The sequence below is a fragment of the Natator depressus genome, chromosome 19 (assembly GCF_965152275.1).
Source record: "Natator depressus isolate rNatDep1 chromosome 19, rNatDep2.hap1, whole genome shotgun sequence".
NCBI lineage: Eukaryota > Metazoa > Chordata > Testudines > Cheloniidae > Natator > Natator depressus.
The window spans coordinates 7,252,310-7,276,583 of NC_134252.1; the positions used below are offsets into that span (position 1 = coordinate 7,252,310).

Genomic DNA, 24,274 nt, shown 5'->3' on the forward strand with positions numbered 1-24,274 from the left:
CTCCTGAGAACACCCTTTGTTATTATTATTATTCGTTTGTTTCACTGTAGTGCCCGAAGACTGCAACAGGACCAGGGCTCCATTGTGCAAGGTGCTGTACAAACACTGCCCTCAACTCCCTGGCATTCAATATTGAATAGAGGGACAGTTAACTTGAGCACCTACCTGATTTCAACAACCACTGTGGCTCAGGGAGAAAGCCAGGTTCTCAGATTTTGGAAGGTAAGTGCTAAGTCATGTAATATTGTATGTATAGCTTCAGCAGTCCCATACACAGGGCTAATATAATTTTCTCCGACTTTATATATCTTCAGTAGCTATATTTGGATCTGATGATTTTGATTCCTCTCCTCTGTGCTGACTGCTCCCTCCCTCTTCCCATCAGCCTCCAGTTAAATATCTGCAAGAAAATGTGTCACTTTTATGGCATGTTCCTTTCCCCAGGTGGTCCATACTCATACACCATTGCTTTATTTTGTACAGCATCTTTCACTGTATTCCCCAGATAGAGACAGGTAATGAATTATATAGCACAGGGGGAGAAAAGGGCCATTTTCAGATGAGATGTGAAAATAGACGAGGCAGAGGAATAACAAGAGGACAGGAACTGCCCAGGAGAAGGCTCTCATGCTGGGAGTGGTGGCACTGCATGCTGAGACAGAGAGAGCTGGAACAGCGGGGCTGGGGCTAGAGAGAGACAGGGTGGGTGGGTCAGGCTGGACCATGTGCGATGAGACTTTAAAGGAGGAGGAGGGTGGTTTGGAATGATGAACAATGGATATATAAACCAAACATCAGTCCTCTTATTGACTAAAACTAGGAGGATGTGTGGAGGGTACCCTCTTCACACGGCTCTCCCCTCCGCTGTAGGGACTCGGCTGCCTCATGTCCCCATCTTCCCCCACCCCCCGGCCCTCACGTAAACCTCCTCGCTTGTCCAGGGATCTGCACTGATGGAAAAGACAGACAGTGGACAGGCTGGGGGAGGAACAAGCAGGCCGGTGAGGGGTCACACATTGTCCGCCCTTGCACCCAGATGAGCTTACCTATAAAGAGACAATGCTGTGGGTCTGTTGCCTTTCCCACCAAGCCCACTCCGCAGCGGGGATCCTCCTTTAAAGAGGGGCCTTGGGGTAACTGCAGCCAAGGAAGGCCTGGTAGCACAGCTCCAGCTGAGCCACACTGCCAGGCCCCAGGCCCAGAGCTGATAAGGACACAGAGCTGCAGCAGAGGCCTGGGGCCAGCATGGTGATGACGCTTGCTAGCCTCTCACTGATCCACAGGGGTCTGCAAGGTGGATGAGTGGGATGATGGAGGGTGAAGGTGAATGAATTGGGGGATGGTGGATGGAGATGGATGAATGGGGTGGGGCGATGGTGGGTGAATGTGGATGAATAAGAACATAAGAACACCCATACTGGGTCAGACCAAAGGTCCGTCTAGCCCAGTATCCTGTCTTCTGACCAGCCAATGCCAGGTACTTCAGAGGGAATGAACAGAACAGGGAATCATCAAGTGATCCATCCCCTGTCGCCCATTCCCAGCTTCTGGCAAACAGAGGCTAGGGACACCATCCCTGCCCAGCCTGGCTAATAGCCATTGTTGGGCCTATCCTCAATGAACTTATCTAGTTTTTTTTGAACCCTGTTATAGTCTTGGCCTTCACAACATCCTCTGGCAAGGAGTTCCACAAGTTGACTGTGCGTTATGTGAAGAAATACTTCCTTTTGTTTGTGTTAAACCTGATGCCTATTCATATAATTTGGTGACCCCTAGTTCTTGTATCATGAGAAGGAGTAAATAACACTTCCTGATTTACTTTCTCCACCCCAGTCATGATTTTATAGACCTCAATCATATTCCCCCTTAGTTGTCATTTTTCCAAACTGAACAGTTCCAGTCTTTTTAATCTCTCCTCATACAGCAGCTGTTCCACACCCCTCATCATTTTTGTTGCCCTTTTCTGAACCTTTTCTAATTCCAACATATCTTTTGTGAGGTGAGGCGACCACATCTGCAGGCAGTATTCAAGATGTGGCCATACTATGGATTTATATTGAGGCACTCTATGGGGTGGTGGGCAGAGGTGGATGAATGCGGGAGTGTGATGGTGAGGGGATGGATGAGGGATGAATGCGGGGATGGTGGGTGGAAGTGGATGAATGGGGTGGGAGGATGGTGGGTGGAGGTGGATGAATGCGGGGAAGGTGGATGAATGGGGGGGACGGTGGGTGGAGGTGGATGAATGCGGGGAAGGTGGATGAATGGGGGGAAGGTGGGTGGAGGTGGATGAATAGGGTGAGGGTGCTGGTACATGCTGGGAGGGACGGGGAAGGGGAACAGAGCAGGGGGCAGCATGCTCTGGGGGCAGCTCCAGCTTCTGCTGGTAACCCAGACTGGCTGACTCTCGGGGGAAGAGGCAGAGGCAGAGGCGTGCGTTATTCCCCTGCCTGCGGTGGGTTCGGACTCTGCCTGCCCCATGGACACAGGGGCGAAGCGGATCCCATCCTTCTCCACCAGGCTGACACCCCCTTTCCCCGCTTCTTTAGCGCCCTACAAAGAGCCAAAGGAGAGGTGAAGTCCCCCCCCCATTTTGGGTTGTGTGGAGCCCCTTTCAGGGCACTGGATCTGCAGGGGTCCCAGGAAAATATGAGGGACAGCCAGCCCCTGGATACTGTAGGGAGTGCTCCGTGCCCGGGAGCACGGAGCCGGGGGTGCGGGGAGCCCCCCGCTGCGTGCCAGGCTCCCGGGCCGGGGGTGCGGGGAGCCCCCGGCTCCGTGCCAGGCTCCCGGGCCGGGGGTGCGGGGAGCCCCCGCTCCGGGCATTGGCTCCCGGGAGGGGCGGGCAGAGCAGGGGGAGGTGTCTGCGCTCGGAGCGCGGAGCGGGGCTGGGAGCGGCGATGGGCTGCACACGCTCGGATGCTCCTATTCTTTGGGGGGATTTATTTTCTCCATCCTGCCTTGGCAGCGCCCCGGAGCCAGCCACGGCCGGGTGAGCGCCCCAGGGGCCGGGCGCGGAGCGGGGCGCTGGCTCGGGAGGCCGCCGCCGGGCGCGGGGGTAAGTCCGGCGAGCGGGGGGGATGCGGGCGGGCTCCTCTCCTCGGCTGGGCTCATGGCAGATCCTCGGCGCCCAGGGGCACCTCTGGCGGCCCCGCCCCGTGCCGGCGGGGAGCGGCGTTTGCGGGGCTCTGTCCTTTGCCGCGGGGGACCCGCAGGTCGATGGCTTTGCCGTCGATAATGTGCCGCTGACGAGGCTGGGGAGTGGGGGGGGTGTGGATTGGGGAATGGAGGGGGAGTGGGGGGGTGGATTGGGGAATGGGTGGGGAGGGGGCTTTCCGCAGAAGCGGCCTGGCCCCTGGCCCGATCTTCCCGTGCTATGCACCCAAACCATTGCGAGCCATGCACATTGCTCCCCTCCTGGCACCTGCTGGATTGCCGGAACAAATCCTGTTGATGATCGCCCCGCTATTCCACTGGTAACCCCCGCTACCGCCTCGTCCTCTCCGCCCAGAAGAGCAGCCTCCTTCCCCTGCTATGCAAACAGGGCTTTCAGTCCTTATTCCTGGCTGCCCCTGATGTGGGTGTGTTCCCAAGCAAATGGGGAGAAGAGACATTTTCCCTCTATTTCTCTTAGCATGGCAGATGCAGGCGGACAGTACATACATGGGCAGGTCCATATTGTAGAGGATAAACAGCAAAAACAAAATTTTTGCTTATCATTGGGAGGTGAATGACTCATGACATTATTTATTTCTCTGGATTTTTGTTCTCTTTGTTCCTGTTTCGCTGATTACATACAACTGCTAGGGCTAATACTGTCCTCCAGAGAGACAGCGTCTCCTCCATTACAGATTTTAGGAATCAGGCACGTTTCTTTCCCCGTGGTTCTAGAGAATGAAATGTGAGTTGTTTAAAATATGTCTTATGGCAAAGTGCCTATTTGCTCTCTGAATGTACATTGCACAGACTCACTCGTCACTTAGGATAGGAAGCCGCTACCAATTTGTTCCTATAATGTTTAATAAAGTGGATTTTTACAGCTGCTCCCACTTTGGGGAAGATCGGGGACAATGGATATTTCTTAGTAGTTTAGATTTTAAACCTTCTTCTTGTCAGATTTTTTTTTTTTTAAATCTGAGTTTGCTTTGTTGAACTGAGCAAGGTGCATAGAGCTCCAATGGTACCAGCTTATATTTTGGGGGCCAAGACAAGATGATGGTGTTGTACTTCCTATGCGGAGCCCTGGATTGAAGTCATCCTGTAACAGAAAATGGCAAACTGAGGCAATGGTGTGTAGGGCACTGCTGTGAGAAAGATCACGAGGCTGCTGTTCTGGTTAGCACCGACAGGCCACTGCTGTGAGGAAGCTCACAGCTTCTAGGGGGAGGTTCATAGGCCGGGAGAGCTACACAATACTGACAGGGCACTGTTGTGAGGAAGCTCACAACTTCTGGGGGGCAGTTCATAGGCCAGGAATCGTAGCTGGCACTTACAGGGCACTGTTCTGAGTACACTCCCATGGTGATTGTTCTGCTTAGCACTGCAGGGCCCTGCTGTGAGGCAGGTCACACTGTGGCAGACTGTAGTTGGCAGTGAGGAAGCTCACGCTGCTGGAATTCTGGCTGTTCTTGACAGGTGTCTGCTTTGAGGAAGCTGCCGTTCCAGCTGGTGTTGTCTGGACGTTGGTGTGAGGGCCCTCATGCTGTTACCCTCCTGCCTGGCTTGGGGCAGCTCTGTGCTGGTAGGGTTTTTGGTGGTGTCCTGAGAGCTGAGGCAGGTTGAAGGGCTGTTCATGCCCAGAACAGACACATTACATGCAATAACAGCGTAAGCTTATACTCACACCATCCTGCCTTAAACCTGCCCTGGAGTGACATCTCTCAGGGAATCCAGGCCTAGTTCAGCCTTTGCTCGTTTCTGCTGAGACTGCCAACATGCATGCCATTTCCACGGGGACCCTGAGTGGGGGCCCACGCCAGCTAATTTCCCATAGGCGCTGAACAGCCATTAGGTCATAAGTGCTCAGCACTCATTACCTGCCTGTGTCAAACTGGAACAGGTGTCTGGGACCGGAAAGGATGCCCATTGCAGTGCCAACCCCCTGAGCCACCCAGTGGCCACGTATTGGTAGGACTGCTTGGGACATCAAGAGAAGGTTGCTAGTATCTTCCCATGGAGCTGAATTTCATGTGTTGTTTTATCCACCCATAGATTGCTGTCCTTGAAGAGTAGCGGATCCCTCTCGTGTGGGCCATGTCTTCCTCCGACGAAGAGACCCTCAGCGAGAGGTCGTGCCGGAGCGAGAGGTCGTGCCGAAGTGAGAGGTCCTACAGAAGTGAGAGGTCGGGAAGTCTGTCTCCTTGCCCCCCGGGCGACACCTTACCCTGGAATTTACCCCTGCATGAGCAGAAGAAGCGGAAGAGCCAGGATTCAGTGCTGGACCCAGCAGAGAGAGCTGTTGTCAGAGTAGCTGGTAAGGAAACATGGAGTACCTAGGAATTAAAGCCATGTCTCTATTGTTCCCTTTATAACTGTCCCCTGAATCTCGTCATGAGGCCACCATCCTTCCATGGAAGGTCAGATATGCCTTCTTTTAGAGCTCATCCATGCCGCTCCTTGCAGTCAGCCCAGAACGGCTGCCTAAGAGCCATCCCAAGTGCCCCACTCCCATAGGACTGATTGTGCTTCTCTGTAGCGCTCCAAGCCTCCTGCAAGCCCTGGGAATGAGGGACCCAGATTCAGGTTTGTGGTGCCACTAGAGCACTGGACTGGCCCCCTCATTTGAACGAAAGGGAGTGAAACCTAGCTGCCGTCAGTGGGTGTAGGGTGATACAAGAGGCCCATGTTCAGAGGTGGCCTGAGGTCTCTCAAGCCTTCTGTGCTCTGGAAGAAACGGGACCCTGTCGTTCACCATCTGTGCAGTTCCACCAGCAGTAGAAGCCATACTGTAGACAGGCCATAGGCGTCTTTACCACGGTGGGGTGGTGTCAGTGGTGGAAGATGTTTAGTACCTGGGGCTCGAGTATTTTCACTACAAAGCCAGTTTAGATAATTCAGTACCTGAGCCTGCATGTGCCCCCGTCTACCCTCTATCTTCCACCATTTCTGCTGCTGGTGGGGCATCTCCAGTAGGGAACCATGTATCCCATTGTTTGCCCGTGTAGACACAGCCTCAGTTCCGTGGCTGGTAGAGTGCTCAAGCACTCTACCGCAGAGATGCTAGGAGATGATGATGGTCCTTCAATGCCCCCACTGATTGGAAGAGCCCTTTCATTCTCTCCTTCAGCCCTGGGCCATGAGTCCGGTGATGAAATTAAATGAACAGGGGGGTATGGAGGAAAAAATGCTGTTTCTTGGGATAAGGTGGCCACCCATCCCTTCATTCAAGGGAGATTCCTGATTTGCACAGGTCTGCTCCATCTCCCATGAGCTGGGCTTGCATGGCCATTTAAAACCTGAGTATTGGAGCCAGCCTCCTCCATGACTCAAAGACCCAGCCTCTGAGATGCAGCATCATGGTTTCATGACAATTACTTGGTCTGCCAAGTCACATGGAGCTGGGTGTCCATGGAAAGTGGATGTGAAATGAAATGCCCAGTTGATGGTGTTCAAACTGAGCCATTTGCAAGGGGATTGGAGGAATCGAACCATTTGTAGTGGCTCAGGGGGCATCCTTGGGGGCAGTGTTGGCAACTACCCGCCCATCAGTGTGGGCAGGGGCCTAGACAGCTGGCAGTCAGAGGGTGGGCATGCAGTGGTTTTCCTGCTGGCTGGTTCTCTATGGGCAGGGTTTGTTGCTGTTTTGTTTGTATCCTTTTGACCATATGTTTAATTGGTGGCAGGGCACCAGGAGCATTTCTCTTGGTTTGAGTCCAAATGAGTAAATAAGCAAATAAAGGGCTGAATGGATCCCTGGTGGAAGAGGTCCCCTGAAGTCCATGCCCTGACCCCAGGGAGGGATTTGTGGTTCAGAAGGTTTCTGATTTCATTCCAGTTTGATTCAGTCGTGGCTTTTGCTGTGATCCTCTGGCTGCTTTCACATCCCTGGGACACTGTGTCCCCTGGGGCCTGTGGGCCGGTCTCTGGTCACCAGACATTGCATCCGATGGAGCCCACTGGCCGCTCACACGGCACTGGGCACAATGTGCAGTGCAGCCTATGGGCTGATCTCATGTCACCCAGACACTGTCCAGTACATTTGTGCAGATGCCTGAATTTCTGGCCCTAATTCTGCACCCCTGTCCTGTATCCTGCAGGGGGTTCGAGCAGGCCAGGGAGAGGATCTGATATGTCTGCTTCTCCCTGGACCTTCACTTATAAAAAATACAAAGCGTTAGGGTCAGGGACGGCCCAATATGGGGGTAACTTTTACATTTTGTTTTTAGGGCGTTTGTGGGGGACCCTGCTCCACTCCTGGTCTGAGGGTTAAGCCCCTGCCCCGCTGCGGCTGACATTTGAGGGAGCCCCCTAGTGTTTTCTCACGGCAGCGGCAGGAGGGAGGCAGCTCAGCTGCTGGAGAAGTTAGCCCTACAGCGGCAGTACGGCTTGGCCTTTTCCAGCTATCTGCCTGCCGGGCTGTGGTGCTGGGGGGTAAACAACCCCTTCCCCCCCAAGCTGTATGGTGAGGGGGATGGTTTCATTGCCTGGGGAAAAAAAGAAACAGCTGCCAGAGCCTTTGGTCTCCCCCACCCCCCTCTGCTGGCAGGTTCTCCCCTCCCTGCTGGATGGTCCTTTGATCTGCTCTTGGAAGGGGAGAGAAAATGGAAAGTAGGACTGAGATTGTCCCAAGTGATTGGTGATTCTGGAGCACCAAATCGAGACACCTTGAAGGGGCTTGCTTTGAAGAAAGTGCTGAGCCCCTTTCCCTGAAAACCAGGCCCCTTGCAGGTGTCTCAGGTTGGGCTCCAAAAGTCACAAGTCATTTTCGTCTATGTCTGATTAGCCCCGCCCTCCACCACCCAATCCTTTCTCCCCCAGCTGGGAAAGTGAGTCCGTCCCACCCACCTGCCCTACCTATCTCTTGGGGATGGGGAGGAGCAGGAGGGGGACCTCGAGGTGTGTGTGTGTCACAGGTTGGCCTTAAGGGTCTGCTGCTGATTGTCTCCCTGAAAACAGCAGCTGCCATGAGGAAACCCTAGGGGACTCCCTCTTTGATGTCATTAACAAGGGGTGGAGCTTATTCCTCACATCCAGTGAGGAAGGGTCTAAAATACCCCCAAGTTAAAATAAAATCACTTCCATTTGGCTCTTGCCAACCTTGTCCCCCTGTAAGGCAAAGTGGGGTCCAGGATAGAACCATGCTTTAATGTCAGCCTTAGATGGTGGACACTTTGAAGCAGAGACCATCTCTGATCTGTATCTGTACAGCGCCTAGTACAATCCGGCTCTGGTCCATGACTGGGGCTCCTCAGTAGATCTGATTGGAAGATTTTTGTTTATTGATTTAGACAAAATTTCCCGTGGGAAAAAATGTGAAATTTTGTTTTGAAATGAACATTTTATTTTGAAATGAAATTTTGAATTTTTTTCTAAAGGAAAATTTCCAAAAATGAAAAAAAGAAATAAAAAAGCACATTTCCATTGGATGGGAAATGTCAGGTTTCAAATTTTCCTGCCAAATGAAAATTCCTAGTTTCGGCTAGCTGCACGTGGTGTTACTGTAATATGAATAATAAATAATGATACTCAACAGCCCCTGGGGAACAGAAAGAGTTAATCCATCTCTGTTCTGGGGAGGGAGATGCAGCCTGCCAATCAGGAAATCCCCCAGCCCCACATGGAAGGCTGCTTCATGGTGTGAGTTTGTCGTTTTGTTCGCAAATGCTGTTGAGGTGCCTGGAGGTCCCTGGGCAGGAGGAACCGGCCACTTAAAATGATAATTCCTGGGACAGGAGGTAAAATCAAGTGGCAGGGGTGTGGGAAAGCCCTGTCCTAGAAACACTGGGCCTTGGAGGCTGGAATATGAAAATGGCTGGAAGAACGGATGCAAAGTGTGGCCCTGATTCTGGGGGGCGCTGAGCAGCCACAATTGAGTGGACACAGCACCGCTCAGGATTGGATTCTGCCTAGCGCTGTGTTCCTGATCTGCTTCCCTACAATGTGAAATAAAAATCTGGTCCTGCAGAGTGCTGATCCCTCCTGCAAGATGATGAGCGCCTGCCATTCACAGTGGAGTTGAGGGTTGCCCTCATTTGGGTCCCAGCTGAAGAGATGAGAAATGCTATTTCCCCAGCTGTGACTTTGCTCTGATCTTTCCTTCCATTCTGTGATGCCGGGGTCTGTCGTCATGCTGGGTAGATCTAGCCCGTGATTAAAGGAAAGGGAATGTCATATAATCTGCTTCTATGCAGATTTCACATTAAAAATAACTTTTGAGTTGCAGCTAGACCGCACTCAGCAGGGAAGAAAGAGTCAGAAGCAGTTTCATGTCACTGGATTTGAAAATGTGTTGAAATATTGATTTGGGTTTTTACATTATTTATTGGGATCTTTGCTGGAGGCTGCACCAAAGCACGAGGAGATGTGACCTCCACATCTTCCTGGGATGGGTGCCAGTTTGGAATGGTGTCAGACACCTGGGTTTCCATCCACACTCGGGGCCATGACCCAGGACAGATATCAGAGGGAACTTCTTTGTAGCTATTTCAGTGAGAGTGAGCACCTCTTGGTACAATCAGGGTGGAGCTAATACCACATTACTACAAAGACAGCTGCCTGTCGTTAACAAAGCCCATTCTCATTTCACAAGGAGATTATTGGTGCCAGGATGCGGCTCTGTCCCTGTCCGCCCCCCACCAATGACTGGGATCCCTGGGTTAGTCATTTGAGGAGGGGGTGTTGAATCAGCTCCCTGAAATACATAACTCTCCCCCTGCAATTGTATGGATTCCAGTCCTTTAGTCTGCCAACAGCAGCTTGTATTCATCGCCAATGGGATAAGTACACCCTGAGCCACCCAAGAGAGCACAGTGGGGGTGTATTACGGCTGTGGTGGGTCACAAGATGAAGGCAGAATTGTCCTGGATCAAATACTGGATTCTGTGGCTTTCACAGGTGATATCAGTGGGGAGTGAATGAGTGTCTGGGCCAAAAGACTTTCTGGGTTCAGGGACAACACAACTACTTGCTACTTGTGTCCTCTTGCCTTCTGTGTTCACCTCTCCTCCTCCTTGTTCTCTTTTCTTCTCCTCTCTTCCATTGCCTTCCCCATCTCCGCCCTGCTCCCTTGTCCCGTTCTCTGTTAGGGAGCACAGAGGCCAACTCCAGAAACAATCTAGGCCTTGGAACTGTCGCTCTGTTCCCCATGCTGCAGGGAGCAGAGAACGGATTAAAAAGAGCAGTCCATCAGCCAACCCAGTGTCAGGGCAGCACTCAGGGCGTGGCTCACTCTCCACACCAGATGCCCCTGTTAATGAAGCAAGGTGGTGTCACAGGGGCCCAACAGCAGAGGACCAGCAGTCAGGTTCTCTTCCCAGCTGTTAGTACAGACTTGCTGTGTCTTTGAGCATGTCACTTTAGCTCTGTGCTGTTAACCTGTCTGTAAAAGGGGGATCTTAATATGGCCCCAGCTCATGTTGGGCGCCATGAGGTTTAATTCATCATTATTCATAGAGCACTCAGATAGCAGATGCTGTAGCTGCACAGAGTATGATTATTACGTACTGTCTCTAGCGCACTCGCTGTGCATGGTACTTTACGGGGATGAGGTGGATCCTCAGTCACTTGAAGTCTCTGCAAAGAGACAGGATGTCTTTCTAAAAGATACACTCTAGTTCATCCACAGAGTATTGGGCTGGCAGAAGGAATCACTGGGTGAAATACTCAAGCCTGTGCTAGGTGGGAGGTCAGACAAAGGGGCGATCATAATGGTCCATTCTGACCTTACAATCTATGGATCTGTGAAATAAAAGGACAGTCGCTGCCCCCGTGAGCTGAAACACAACAAAATGACAACCTGCTTTGGTGGGTAGGGGACTGGGCAATGGGCAGGAGATGCTAGGAGACAATCTTAGGGGTGGAAACTGCTTCTGTGCCAAGCAGACCACAGACTTTGTGTCACTTTGTTTACTGCTTGTTAGTCATATTTTTGTAAATGTCTTTCCTGGTGGAGGGAGGGCGCGATTATTGTTTAAAGGCTTGACAGGAGCCTCGAGTGCGGCAGTTCTCAGCCGATAGGTCTCAGGGCTGTCCCCAGCACTTGAGGTGCGTGGGTGAATCTGTTCCCATTCCTCTTCTCCGCTCTTCCTCTGAAGCGTTTTTGCTCAGGTGCTGTCGGGCTTCCTGGGTGGTGCTGGGCACCTTGACATTCCACTGAAGGTGATGAGCTTTCAGGAGCTCACATGGCAGCATCTGGTCACATGAGTGGCTTGTAAACCTTAGCGCCCACACAGAGCGGGATGTAGAACAAAGGATTCTGGTACCTATCTGTGGAGGTGTGGCTGGGAGTGGCTTCTTGTGGGTTCTCCAGACCAGACAGGTTTAGAGCCTAACTCCTTTACAATTAGCTCCTGAGGCCGAGGCTGCTCTGTCTTGTTTCAGTGGCTTGGCGTGTTCTCATGCTCATGGCAGCGAATGCTCCACTTTGAATTGAAAAGACCCTTTGATCCTAAACCTGTTTGGACTTGCTCAGCCCGTGGGCCATATTCTGATGTCAGGTTTGCTGGTATCAGTGTGGAGTAACTCCAGAGACTGACTGCCTGCCTGGGAATAGCTCTGGATTTACACTGGACTAACTGGGGGGCTAGAGTCATGAATATATTTAGGGCCTAACTGCCTCGTTGGGTGCCGAAGTCCAACTCTTAGGCACTACTGACAGTCTCAAAGCCACTGCTCAGCTGCTGCCTGAAGTCCCCCCATGCCTAATTTTCCACTGGTAGGAGGGAACAAAACTGCCCAAGTCCTGACTCTGCCCCACAGTTAACAAACTGCTGGAAGCCCCCGCAGGAGCATTCTCAGACTTGGCGTTCTTCCCCAACCTATGTCACTGGCAGGGCCTGATTGGGGCTCAGCGCACACCTTCAGGAGTGAGTCTTGCACAAAAGACAGTGGGGGCAGGCCCCGAATACCCATTAGCTCAGTGCTTTGAGCAGTCCCCTGGGGTGTTGGAGACACTGTAGGATTTGGAGCAGGGGTTTGAATCCGGGGCTCCCATCCCCCAGGTGAGTGCCCCGGTCCCTGGGCTACAGAGTCAGTCACTCTCTCACCCAGTAAATATGGAATTATTTAGACAAAGTGGAACAGCTCCCAGAGGAGAGATTGGGACAGACTGCCCCATTAGAGCCAATAACCTGGTGGCTAGGACGCTCACCCAGGTCCAAGTCTCTGCTCTAAATCAGGGGGAGTTGGGATTTTAATCTGTGTCTCCCATCTCCTAGGTGCTGGCCCCAAGCACCCTGCAGTGGGCTGGGGGGGTCTCTCTTGCAAGAAAGGGCTGACCTCGCTGAGGCGACTGACTCCGGAACAGGGTTCACAGCTGAGAATCCCAACTGGTGAGAGAGGCGCTATCTCTGGCTTGTCAGTCAGGAGTCAATGGGAGTTAGGTACCTTTGTGAGTCTTGCCCCTTTCCTCTGCATTTCTTTCCTGGGTAGCTTAGGTGGCTCCCCGTTCAGCTTGCTGGCTTCTGGGAATAGCTTTGTTAGATGCCTAACTCTCCCCATGCATTGTATGTGGAGCCTGGGGACCTATAAAATGATAGGGTCTAAACTAGCGGTTACCACTCAAGAAAGAGATCGTGGAGTCATTGTGGACAGTTCCCTAAAAACATCCGCTCAGTGTGGCAGAGCAGTCAAAAAAGCGAACAGACTGTTAGGAACCATTAGGAAAGGGATAGATAATGAGACAGAAAATATCATAATGCCGAAATATATATCTATGGCACGCCCACACCTGGAATACTGCGTGCAGTTCTGGTCTCCCCATCTCAAAAAGATATATTAGTATTGGAAAAGGTGCTCAGGTTCAAAAGAAACAACTGAGGGGGGATATGAAAGAGGTCTAAAATCATGAACGGTGTGGAGAAAGTGAATAGGGAAGTATTTTTTACTCCTTTATATAACACAAGAGCTAGTGGTCACCTGATAAAATTAATAGGCAGCAGGTTTAAAAGAAAAGGAAATACTTCTTCACACAATGCACAGTCAACCTGTGGAACTCATTGCCAGGGGATGTTGTGGAGACCAAAAGTATAACTGGGTTCAAAAAAGAATTAGATAAGCTCATGGAGGACAGGTCCATCAACAGCTACTAGCCAAGATGGTCAGGGTTGCAACCCCATGCTCCAGGTGTCCCTAAACCTCCAACTGCCAGAAGCTGGGACTGGACGAGAGGGGATGGATTACTCAATAAATTGCCCTGTTCTGTTCATTCCCTCTGAAGCACCTGGCGCTGGCCACTGTCAGAGACAGGATACCGGTTTAGATGGACCACAGGTGACCCAGCATGGCCATTCTTATGTTCTGACTCTGGGATGAGGATTGCACGAGGTGGCAGTGGCACCTAGCAGTTAGGAGTTGCAGTGCTAAGCATTGCATGACCAAAGTACATTTGTGAATCTAACCCAGAGAGCAGAATGTAGCCCAATATCTACGTGCAGGGAGTGGGGCTGGGATTGAGAAGACCAATCCTAAAGACAAACAAGGACAGCAGTCGGGTAGATACACGACAGGCACTGCTGGCATTTTCCAAGGGTCCTTGTTTCATCCACATTCACAGTGACATTTGGACTTCTTTGTCATTCCGAAGTTCAGTTTTAATCTTTATCCGAGTGGCTTGGTCGAAGCCATTTCAATACACTCACTTTCCACAGCAAAATTAATTGTTTAATTAACAAAAATTAAAGAAGCCGGTTTAATGCAAGCCCCAGGGATGTGGGAATAAACCTGATTATTCTTTGCTGGTTGGTGAGATGCAGATTCTGCCTAGCGTTAGGGAGATGGCAGCTTTTGAACAGCTGCAAGATGCCCAAGGTGGAATTAAAAAAAGCCAGCTAGTAAGCAAAGCTTTTTCATTTCCTTGTGACTGTTTTTAATTCAGTTGTCTATAAGTCTGCTTCCATATACACCTCTAAAATCAGAGCTTGCTTTCTAATGGGAGGCAAACAGCAAATCCGGCCTGTCCTAAAGGGACAGACGGTCTTTCCTGTTCCTTGCTGGGAGTGGCAGTGCAGGATGAGCGAGCCAGGTTTCCACAGGCAGGGACGGAGAGAATTCATATGAGAAGAGCTGATATTTCTTGTCTCTGCTGTGAGCAGCCAGAAGAGCTGGTTTAAATGAAAATCTGTCAGGGTGGTTGTTATTTTGCTTGTCATGGACGGTTGTCTTATTTCATTACTCAGCGGGCACATGAGCCGTTCAGAGATTTAGCTGCAAGGACGGCAGTACCAATGCATGAAGAGCTGCCTCGTGCCATCATAAGCTCCTGAATTTAAAACCTCCGCCCCTGTGGGAGGCACAGCCATAAATGTAGCAGTGCACAATACCGGAATACAGTGTTAATTACCCTCGCTGATTAAAGCACTAAGGTAAAGCAAGCTTTTAGTTAGTGTTATAATTTGCCTGCCACGGCCCATGTGCTTTCAAAGATGAACCAGAAAGGTTCTAAAAAAATTAAGGGCCTCAGATTCTAGGGGAAGATTCCTTAAGAGGAAAACAGTCTTCAGAGGTTACAGCTGAGTGAAATTCACTTAGCTCCGTTCAGACTTCACAGTCCTATTTTGGGTCCCAGTGCAGCAAAGCACTTAAGCCAGTGGTGTCACCTCTTAGCAGTAACAGAATGAGTCTGCGCCTCCCTGGGCTAGGAGCAGCCGCTGGGGGCCAAGAGCGGGAACCGTGGCTGGGGGTTGGGACTGGGGATGGGGCTGCAGTAGGGCTGCCAACCCACCAGGATTGTCCTGGAGTCTCCAGGAATTAAAGATTATGTCATGTGATAAAACCTCCAAGAACCCGTCCACCAAAATTGGCAACCCTAGTGGAGTGGGGCTGGGTGGTGCTCCCTACCCGCCCCCTCGGGGGCCTGGCCTGGGCCCTGCTGCAGCCCCCTGGACATTCCTCTGCGCCCCCGTAGGGGGGCACGCCCCACAGTTTGGGGACCACTGACTTAAGCACGTGCATAACTTTAAGCAAGAGTACTCCCATTGACCTCAATGATCTTAACTTTAAGCATGTGCTTTAAGTGCTTTGCTGCACTGGGACGCAAGAGCATACACTTCAACATTTTCAGAATTTGGGATTTCAGCACTTCTTTCCAGTGAAGGCTGAAATGCCAAAAGGTTGCATGTTTTGATGTGAAAACTGACATTTTGCTAGGGGTTGTTGATGCAAATAAATAAATAAAATTGGCTTAGTGTAAAAGCTGCACGAGAGAAGACTCATGTCTGTGATTAATATTTTGCAAGGAAACACAGAAACCATGAGGGTTTGCCTCTTAACAAAATCCACCCAGCTCTATTTTTCACTCTGCAAAAGCAGACACACCCAACTTCCTGTAAGGGATTCTGGGTAGCGTAGTCCAACAATCATTCTCTGTGCTAAGCACTCTAATTGGAACTACCACTAGAGAGCATTTTTCAGAGTAGCAGCCGTGTTAGTCGATGCAGTGAGCTGTAGCTCACGAAAGCTTATGCTCAAATAAATTTGTTAGTCTCTAAGGTGCCACAAGTCCGCCTTTTCTTTTCACGAGAGAGCAGATTTACTGTACACTAGACTCAAACTTGAGGAATCTGAGTAGGCACAAGTGCACCCTTCCTCTGCTTCTACTCCTCCCCTATTTGCTCTGTGGCGTAATGGAGGGTTTAGTCTCCCTGACTAATAAAGATTAAGTTTTAGAAACAATTGCATTATTGGGTGGGACTTGGAGATTAGACCTGCAAGAGGGGTGTGGTCTGACACACAAACCTGGGGCTGCGATCTCCTGGGTTCTTTTCTCAGCTCTGCCGCTGACTTGCTTGTGTGACTATTGGCTAGTCAGGTCCCCGCTCTGTGCCTCGGTTTCTCCATCTCTAAAGAGGCGTTGGCAGGGATAGGGCTGGGTGAGGACTCACTCGTATTTCCAAAGTGCTCTGAGGACACAGCATGTGAAATGCAGTTGTTGTTCTTTCAGCTGGTTCAGGGGCTGATGAATCAAGTGCTGGGGGCGTTGCTGCTTTGGAGGTTTCGTGCTGGGTTTAAGCCTCTAAGAGCAGGGACGACAAGGAGTCCGGTGGCACCTTAAAGAGTAACAGATTTATCTGAGCATAAGCTTTTCTGGGTGAAAACCTCACTTCTTCAGATGCAGGGGGTGTATTTGGGAGCGAGGGAGGGATTACAGGGCACCCAGCTCTGCGAGGGAAGGATTAGCGCACTTGGAGATGCTCCCTGTATGGCAAACACAGAAAGCAAAAGGAAATTGTCTGGTCTGTGGCTTAAAGAGCCACAGGGATTGAAGTGGAAGGCGGCTTTTCATGTTGCCATGGTAACCCAGATGGCTGAGTAACCATTCTGCTGGTTGCCATGGTTACAGAGCCCTGGAGCAGGGAATGTCTCTCGGGCTGCCTGCCCCCATCCGGGACACCGAGTCCCAAGGTGTGCGTGTCTCTGACAGGCCAAGGCCAAATCTTACAGCAGCAAAAAAACCAGCAACCCACCAGGATTTCTCCAACTCCCAGCGCTGGAGCAGGGGTCTGGATCCAGCAGAAACCTTCTCCTCCTGTCAAGGCACAAAACTGTCCAGAGAGGCAGAATGAGGGGGCGTGGCTGGGGACGGGGCGGTGGTGAATCTGACAAGAAGGGAAAAAGTCTGCCATATGAAAAGGGATTAGCTGAGCGGAGCCAGGCCAAGGGGCGGGGCCCGGCCTAGTGGCAGGAGACTGATTTCCTCCATCTCATCTTGGAAACCAGCATGGCGAGCAGGCTGGCGATGGGAGTGCTCTGCTGGCCAGTGGGAGACGTGGGGTCAGGAGCAATTTCAGGGTGGATATTTGTTTGTGGAGCTGCCTAGGAGGGGCACAGACTCAGCCACAAAGTGCCTATCCACAAGAGAAAGGGGTCAACAGCCCATATGGCACCCTCGCAGCTTTGCGAGGACGAGTCCAGACCAGAGATTATCTTGCATGTGTGGAACTAGGCCAGCAGTTAGCAAAAGAGTCCCTGGTACCCAGTGAAGGGGTCAGGGAAAGCTGTAGCGGTTCCTGCCCCAAAGAGCTTACAATCAACGCATGAGACAAGATATAACAGATGGAGACAGAGAGACAAATGGGGGAGTGCAAGGAAATGATGAAATAAACCCAACTAGTTGTAAAATGATTCTTGATACATTTATGAAGTGGATTGTGTGATGGGGTTTCTTGCAGTAGCATTGGACTGGTCTTGGTTCTTCCAGTCCTATGTCCCTAATGGGCCCATCTCTATCTATGCCCTGGATATTGCCTTGAGCAAGTGATGACAAGCAAATTGCTTCAGACTCCCTGCTAGCAGGGCCAGATTAAAGAATGTTGGGGTCCTGTGCACTATGGCAATTGGGGGCCCCACCTTCCCTGCCCTGGGGAGTGGGTGGGTGGGAGGCCCGGGGAGAGAGTTGGGGAGTGACCCCGCCCTGCACTCACCCTGCAGCAGCTCCTGTCCCATGGGGTGGGGCTGGCTTGATTCATTGCTGGCCATTGCATGCAGGTGGGGCCCTCCTCCTGTGATGCCCTGCCCCCTTCCTGGCCCTCAGTTGTTTTTGTTCTTTTGTGCGTGGGTGGGTGCCCCATGGTTGTGACCTCCCCTTAGATGGGGGCCCTGTGCAAGTCAGTGCACATTGGTTAATCCAGACCTGCTTGCTAGGGTAAAGAGGGAATTTGATTACATATTTGTTTGGTCAGGAGAGGAAGGTGTGGGCAGCATGTTTGGCTGCCCAAGAATGATTGTGGGAGCTGACCTTTCCAGGGGATGGGATGGGGGCTAGTGGTGCCCAGGAAAAGTGGGAGTAGATCCTATGTCTGGCTGCCTGGGTTGGTTCCATTTTCTACTGCAAGGAATAGGAGGAATGTCATTTACTTTACAGTGCAAAAACTCAAAAGCACCAATAAAGAGGGAATGTGGAATCCAGTGAAGAAGTCCCTCCACAATTGTCTTGTGCCCTGGCCACTTTTCAGTGACAACCCTTCTGAATTGTCTGGATGCCTCCCATAATCCCCAGTGACCTCTGATGATTGTAACTGTCTCTCTTCTATGTTCACTCATGCTTCTCCAGAGAGCAGGTGGTGGTTGAGTGAAGATTAAAGCCTGGGGTGGGTTTTCTTGCATCACCCAACGTTCCCCACTAGGTGCTGCTCAAGCTGCATTTCCTTTTTCTTTCCACACCTGCTGAGTTAGTCAGAGGGTGTGGGAAGAGAAACACTGTGACAATAACCATGTTTCAGAGATTTGCAAGGGTGCTCCAAAAAACAGAGCCACAAGGAACTCGGGGATCCTGTGACTTTGGGGTTTTGCTGCATATTATTCTAGTCTAATTAGGCTGTGGGACAAAACTCAAAGGATGAATGTGAAGGTTTTGCATCAATGATGATCTGGCCTGAATTCACGCCCCACCCTGGTTTTTGATTTTGCAAAATCAAAACTGGACTGACGAATTATTTCAAAATCAATCCCAGACCGAGGAGGTTTTGCAAAACCAACCCCTCTGGTGTTTTTCCAATTGCTAGTGTGTACACTCTTCGGTTACACAAATAGCTTCCAAGACTCAAAGGTAAATAATAGTGTCAACAACCAATTTGACCTCTGCCTACCCATTTATCGTACTGAGATGTTAATTTCAAAGCCTACCTGGACCATTTAGATGCCAGTGTTATTAAGACCAGGCCATCTACCAAACAAACACTCAACTGGAGTTAAGGCACTTCGAAAACTGAAAATCATTATCTGCTGCTTGTTTTCCCTCCACTCCTTATTTTCCCATGCTGGGTTCTTAGCACACCAGCCATCCCAGACAGGACTTACCTGTCACACTGCTTATTTAATATGAAACCCTGTGCTGGTATGATACCCGATCTATTAAAAAGAAAAGGAGTACTTGTGGCACCTCAGAGACTAACAAATTTATTAGCGCATAAGCTTTCGTGAGCTACAGTAGCTCACGAAAGCTTATGCTCAAATAAATTTGTTAGTCTCTAAGGTGCCACAAGTACTCCTTTTCTTTTTGCGAATACAGACTAACACGGCTGCTACTCTGAAACCTGATCTATTAAACTATCTCCTGACCAATATGCCTTGTTACTGTCACTTACACTTTGGCAAGACTTGTAGAATATGTAATGCCAATACAGATGTTTCGAGTTGATAAGGTGTATGGGTACTGCTGCAAGCTTATGTACAAACCATCTGGAAGGGGGCGCTGGGCAGCATGCAGCTACATTTTCACAGCTGGCCTCTAATTTTTGATGCCTCCATTTTTGGGTGATGAAATTTGAGGCACCATGGAACTGATTTTTGAAGAGGTGCTGAACACCAACATCTCCCATTGACTTCAGATGAATGTTTGGGTGCTTAGCACTCTTGAAAGTTAGAGCCAAGTTATCTCAGTTTGGTTATCACCAAATTGTGGTGATAACCAAAATTGGTGGCCTCTTGTTAAAGTTTGCAGAGAAGCACTGAGCTAGGGAATGGAAGCCTGAATCCCAGTTTGTTGCAGGAACAGTGTGCTAATGTTTAGGCATTCACGCCTGCTACTGTGCCATTATTAGCTTAATTTGCATATACCTGCAAAACTGGTAAATCTCCTCACTGTATTTTCCACTGAATGCATGCGATGAAGTGAGCTGTAGCTCACAAAAGCTTATGCTCAAATAAATTGGTTAGTCTCCAGTACTCCTTTTCTTTTTGCGAATACAGACTAACATGGCTGCTACTCTGAAAACTGGCTTAAAGTTCTTTGTTCTGTCAAGGTTGAAATGTCACTTGAATCATCCACAGACCTGGGGTGCAAAATATCACCAGAATCATCATTTTTCTGTTTAATGCAGGTGGCTCCATAATCCTGAAAGTAAATTTTAAACAAACGGGCAGAATAATTTCATGGAAAACTACTACACCATTGGTGCAGGTATTATTTATTTTTAAGCCCTGAAAATGTGGCCAGCACTGTACAACACATATAGGTCAGAAGGTCCTCACCCCAAGGAGCTTGACCAGTGAGTAATTCCAGTGAAGTCAACGGGAGTATTGTCAGGGTGATATTCTGGTTCCGTTGCTGTCAGTGTGGCTTTTGCCATTCTTCTTAGCATATGCGCAATGTGCTTCAAGTGGCACATGACCAGGATTCACATTGAATTTGGTCCGCTGGTTGGATCATTAGCTTCCCTGGCTGCGGCCGGGTACTGATGGGGAGTGCAATGTGAACACTGATCCATGCCCCCCCCCCCCCGCCCACTTTTGCCATTGACTGCAATGAAGCCAAAGTTTCACCTACAGTATGTAAAGTTAAGCATGTTTATGTCTTTGTAGGCTCTCTGATCTGCATGGATGAATTGTGCCAAGGCACAAGGCTCTACCTACATGGATCTGACTGCAGGATTGGGCCTATATAAGAAGTGTAGGGAAATGGAAAATTCCTAATCTGAACCCAAGTTCCTCTGGGGATTTTTAGCAGACAGAAACTCTGCCCCAATATGACTTTAGGGTCCTGCTCTTTTTTCTGTCCCAGCTGCTGACCCTCAGATTTCAGCCAGGCTATCTTTAAATTACTCCTATTTCTCAAGCCAAACTCACAGGTTCTGACCCTGATCCAGAGTCTGTTCTTTTCTCCTTACCCCTTCTCTCCGTTTCTGCATTTTTTTATGGTCCAGGCCTCTAAAATATTTTTTCCTTAACTCTCCATTGAGTCTGGATACTCAAAGTGCTTGTCAATCTAGGGTGTGTTCTGTTCTTTTCTTGTTTTTATATGGCTGCAGTTCCTTCTGTGGTTCTGGTCTGTGCTGTATGTTCCGGCTTAGTTCCAGTACTTACCCTTGTGACAAGGGCTGGATCTCAGTCCAGTTCTTTTCCATCTCCATTTCTGATTCCAGAAGTAGAGTCCCCCTAGGTTCAGGTTCCGATCCCTTTCTCTCTTCCATCGGTCCGATCCCCTTCACTCTCCTTTTCAAGGCCCCACTGTTTTGGACCTGCAACTCCCAGGCTCTGGTACCTCTCCTCTCCCGGGTTCTGATCCGGATCTGGCGCCTCTCTCTTCTCCCGGGTTCTGATCTGGATCTGGTGCTTCTCTCCTCTCCCGGGTTCTGATCCGGATCTGGTGTTTCTCTCCCCTCCCGGGTTCTGATCCGGATCTGGTGCTTCTCTCCTCTCCCGGGTGTGATCCGGATCTGGTGCCTCTCTCCTCTCCCGGGTTCTGATCCGGATCTGGTGCTTCTCTCTTCTCCCGGGTGTGATCCGGATCTGGCGCCTCTCTCCTCTCCCGGGTTCTGATCCGGATCTGGCGCCTCTCTCCGCTCCCGGGTTCTGATCCGGCTCTGGTGCTTCTCTCCTCTCCCGGGTGTGATCTGGAGCCTCTCTCCTCTCCCGGATTCTGATCTGGCTCTGGTGTCCTTCCCCGGCCCGTGGGCACAGCATCAGCACCGCCCCCAGCTCCCATCTCCTGGGCAGCCCCCGACCCCCAGCTCCGCCGCCCCCTCCTGCCCCTGGCCCGGCCTTGCCCCCGCACGTCCCCGGCCGGCCGCCAGGTGGCGCCGCCGCTCGGCTGGGCCGGGCCGGCCGGGCCCGGCGGGGGTGGGCCGGGGGCTGGGGCCGAGCCGCGGCTGACAGCGGGAGGAGCCGCCGCCGCCGGCCGGGCGGAGGGAAGAGGCGCGGCGGAAACGCGAGCGGCGGACACCGGCCCTGGCCGCTGCAGCGCGCGGAGCCGGGCCGAGAGCGGGACGGAGCCTGCCCGCCGCCAGCCCGCGCCGAGGCCCGGCAGGGGAGCGCCATGGCCGGCTACGTGCCCGGGCTGCTGCCGGCCAACCGCAGCCAGGAGAAGGAGTTCGTGCAGGCGTACGAGGATGTGCTGGAGCGGTACAAAGGTAGCGGGGGCGGCGGGGCCCCGGGGCCAGAGAGCCGGGGCTGGGGGATCCAGCGGGCGAGTGGCCTGAGCCCGGAGCGGGCCCGGTTCCCCCCCGCGGTGGGGTGGGGAGGGAGCCCCGGCCTGCCGCAGCCTTGGCCGGCCGCTCCCGCAGGCTCAGGCGCGCCGCTGCGGGGACACGGCTCCATGTAGCCCTTTCCGCCGGCTGCTCAGCCTGCCCCTTGCCCCGGGATGGGCCCTGTCCCAGCTGGGAGAATCAATGGGCAAAGGCTGGGTTGGGGGAGGAGGAAGAGGAGGAGGAGGATGGAGCCCCCAGCTCGGCCCCTGCCTCCTATAGGGATTCTAGCCTGGACGGCTTGTTTGTCCCCCCACCCTGTATCTCACTGGAGTAATGGGCATTGGGGGGCAGCTCCCCTGGATGGATCTGTCTCTCCTTTTATTATTCAGCCCTGCGCACACAGTCGCATCATCGGGGGGGTGGACGCTGGCCCCTTGAGATCTGCCTTTCTCTTGTAGGCTCGCACACCTCCCACGAGCATCTCCTGGGAGGTGGTGATGGCGCAAAGCCAGCCAGAGGCTTGTCTGTGGGAATCCAAAGCCATAAACACTTTATGGGTGACTGTTATAAACAGGGTCTCACTTTGTGTGGCTTGGTCAGTTTGTTTATCAGAGAGAAACTCTTGGATAGTCCCAGCAAAGATGCTTTGCTTAGCGGGGGTGGCACCGGTAACCCTAAATCATTTACTTCCCACCCAGAGGGGCTGTCACTAAGGTAGCTTCGTTTAAGGGCTCTTTAAAAGGAGGGTGGTTCTCCCTCCCCACGCAGTCACTAGTGAGTGTGTGGATGCTGACGTGAGGGCCCTGGATTTCTGAAGCCGTTGCCTGCATCTTTTAGGCAGCTGCTGGGGGTGTATGGCACAGGCGGTGAGTGTGCAGTTTTGATGTACATCGTCGGCCTCCTTGTTGTGCGCGTTTTTATTTTTCCCCGCAGAGATAGACTTGTCTGTGAGCCCAGATTTCTGCCCCACGGGGCTCCTATCACAGTGTTTCTGTTTTGTAAGTTTCGCAGCCAAGTCTCTTGAAACGGGGACTGTCCTGTCCAAAGGAGCCAGGCACTAACAGCATACGCTTCCGTTTCCTCTTTGCATGCTGAGACTGGGATATAATTGATTCTCCAGTCCTCTGATTCAAGGGGTGCCATTCAGAAATTCCAGAGGTGAGGAAAACACAGCTCCAGTGTCTATGCTTAACAGGGCTCTGGGAATAAAAGCCTTGTACAGCGTCTGGGAGTATCCTCCCAGAAAGGTGTCTAATAATGGAATCTGAAGATTTCAGTCCATTGCACGTATTCATTAGTTAACTCCTGTAACTGCAGTGAGGTAAATGCAGTAAACTGCTTGTTAGGTAGAGAAACTGAGGCCCAGATAACTTGTTCAGTGTTGCAGAGAGCCAGTGGCAGATCTGGGACTAGAACCACAGAGTCTTGACTTTAAGTTGAATAAATCCATACCACTTTGTACAGACTATTATGTCGCAAAAGGAAAGTAAAATCACAAGGCTACTTTGCCTGCTCTAGTCTGACTCAGACCTACTAGTGAAGGTTGATAATCCAGGGATGGGCAATTGCTCACCCCCACCCCATTAGTTAGCTTTCATGCTCAAACTGTAAATTGCTCTATTTAGTGGACATTTGAGACTTTCCTGGCAAAGATGAAAGCCCCACTTAGGCTAGTGTGGTTGGCTTGCTGGCTAATGAAAGCCAATAGCTACCTCGGCAGGAATTGTCAGTGTAGAAAGTGACTGATTCCATGTGGGAATAAACCTGTTTACGATGCCTGCTCAATGAAGGGAAATTAATGTTTAAACTGTAAAATGGCCTTTTTTCAGCATGGCATTCATTGCTTGGCTGTGGGGGCTGGGCAAGAGAATGTTACATTCTCACTGGAGAGTCATAGGGCCTGTTCTCTCACTTCTTTCCATTTATTCTCCCCCTCCCCCCCCACATTTTGTGATAAACAATTCAGCTTCTCCTGTCCAGAACCAGTTTTCCACTAGCCCCTTCCTCCAGTGGAGAATTCTCGATGAAATGTGAATTGAGAATGTGAATGTTTGAGAATGGACGATTCTAGAGCATATTTGAGGTTGTTGTGTGTCATCTGGCCTGCAGGGTGGAGCAGCTGATGAGATTATAGTTCCACAGAGTCAATGAACAGGCTCTGACCCCCCTGGGCTTTCGTTTTGTCTGGGTGCAATTGACCCCATGGTTCAGTGGCA

General features: G+C 51.2%; 1 protein-coding gene across 6 annotated transcripts in view; it reads left to right on the forward strand.

The window, feature by feature from the left end:
- The first annotated feature begins 2,940 nt into the window (after positions 1 to 2,940).
- Positions 2,941 to 24,274, forward strand: part of MACF1 (microtubule actin crosslinking factor 1) — a 253,775-nt gene continuing 232,441 nt past the window's right edge. For 5 of the 6 annotated variants that reach the window (XM_074934500.1, XM_074934502.1, XM_074934505.1 and 2 more), the window contains exons 1-2: positions 2,944 to 3,058; positions 5,212 to 5,473. In XM_074934500.1, coding sequence (XP_074790601.1) covers positions 5,254 to 5,473 — 220 coding nt within the window. In that variant the 5' untranslated portion in view covers positions 2,944 to 3,058; positions 5,212 to 5,253. Of the gene's footprint in view, positions 3,059 to 5,211; positions 5,474 to 24,274 lie in introns of all 6 variants that reach the window. The other variant, XM_074934503.1, reaches the window with a different exon arrangement.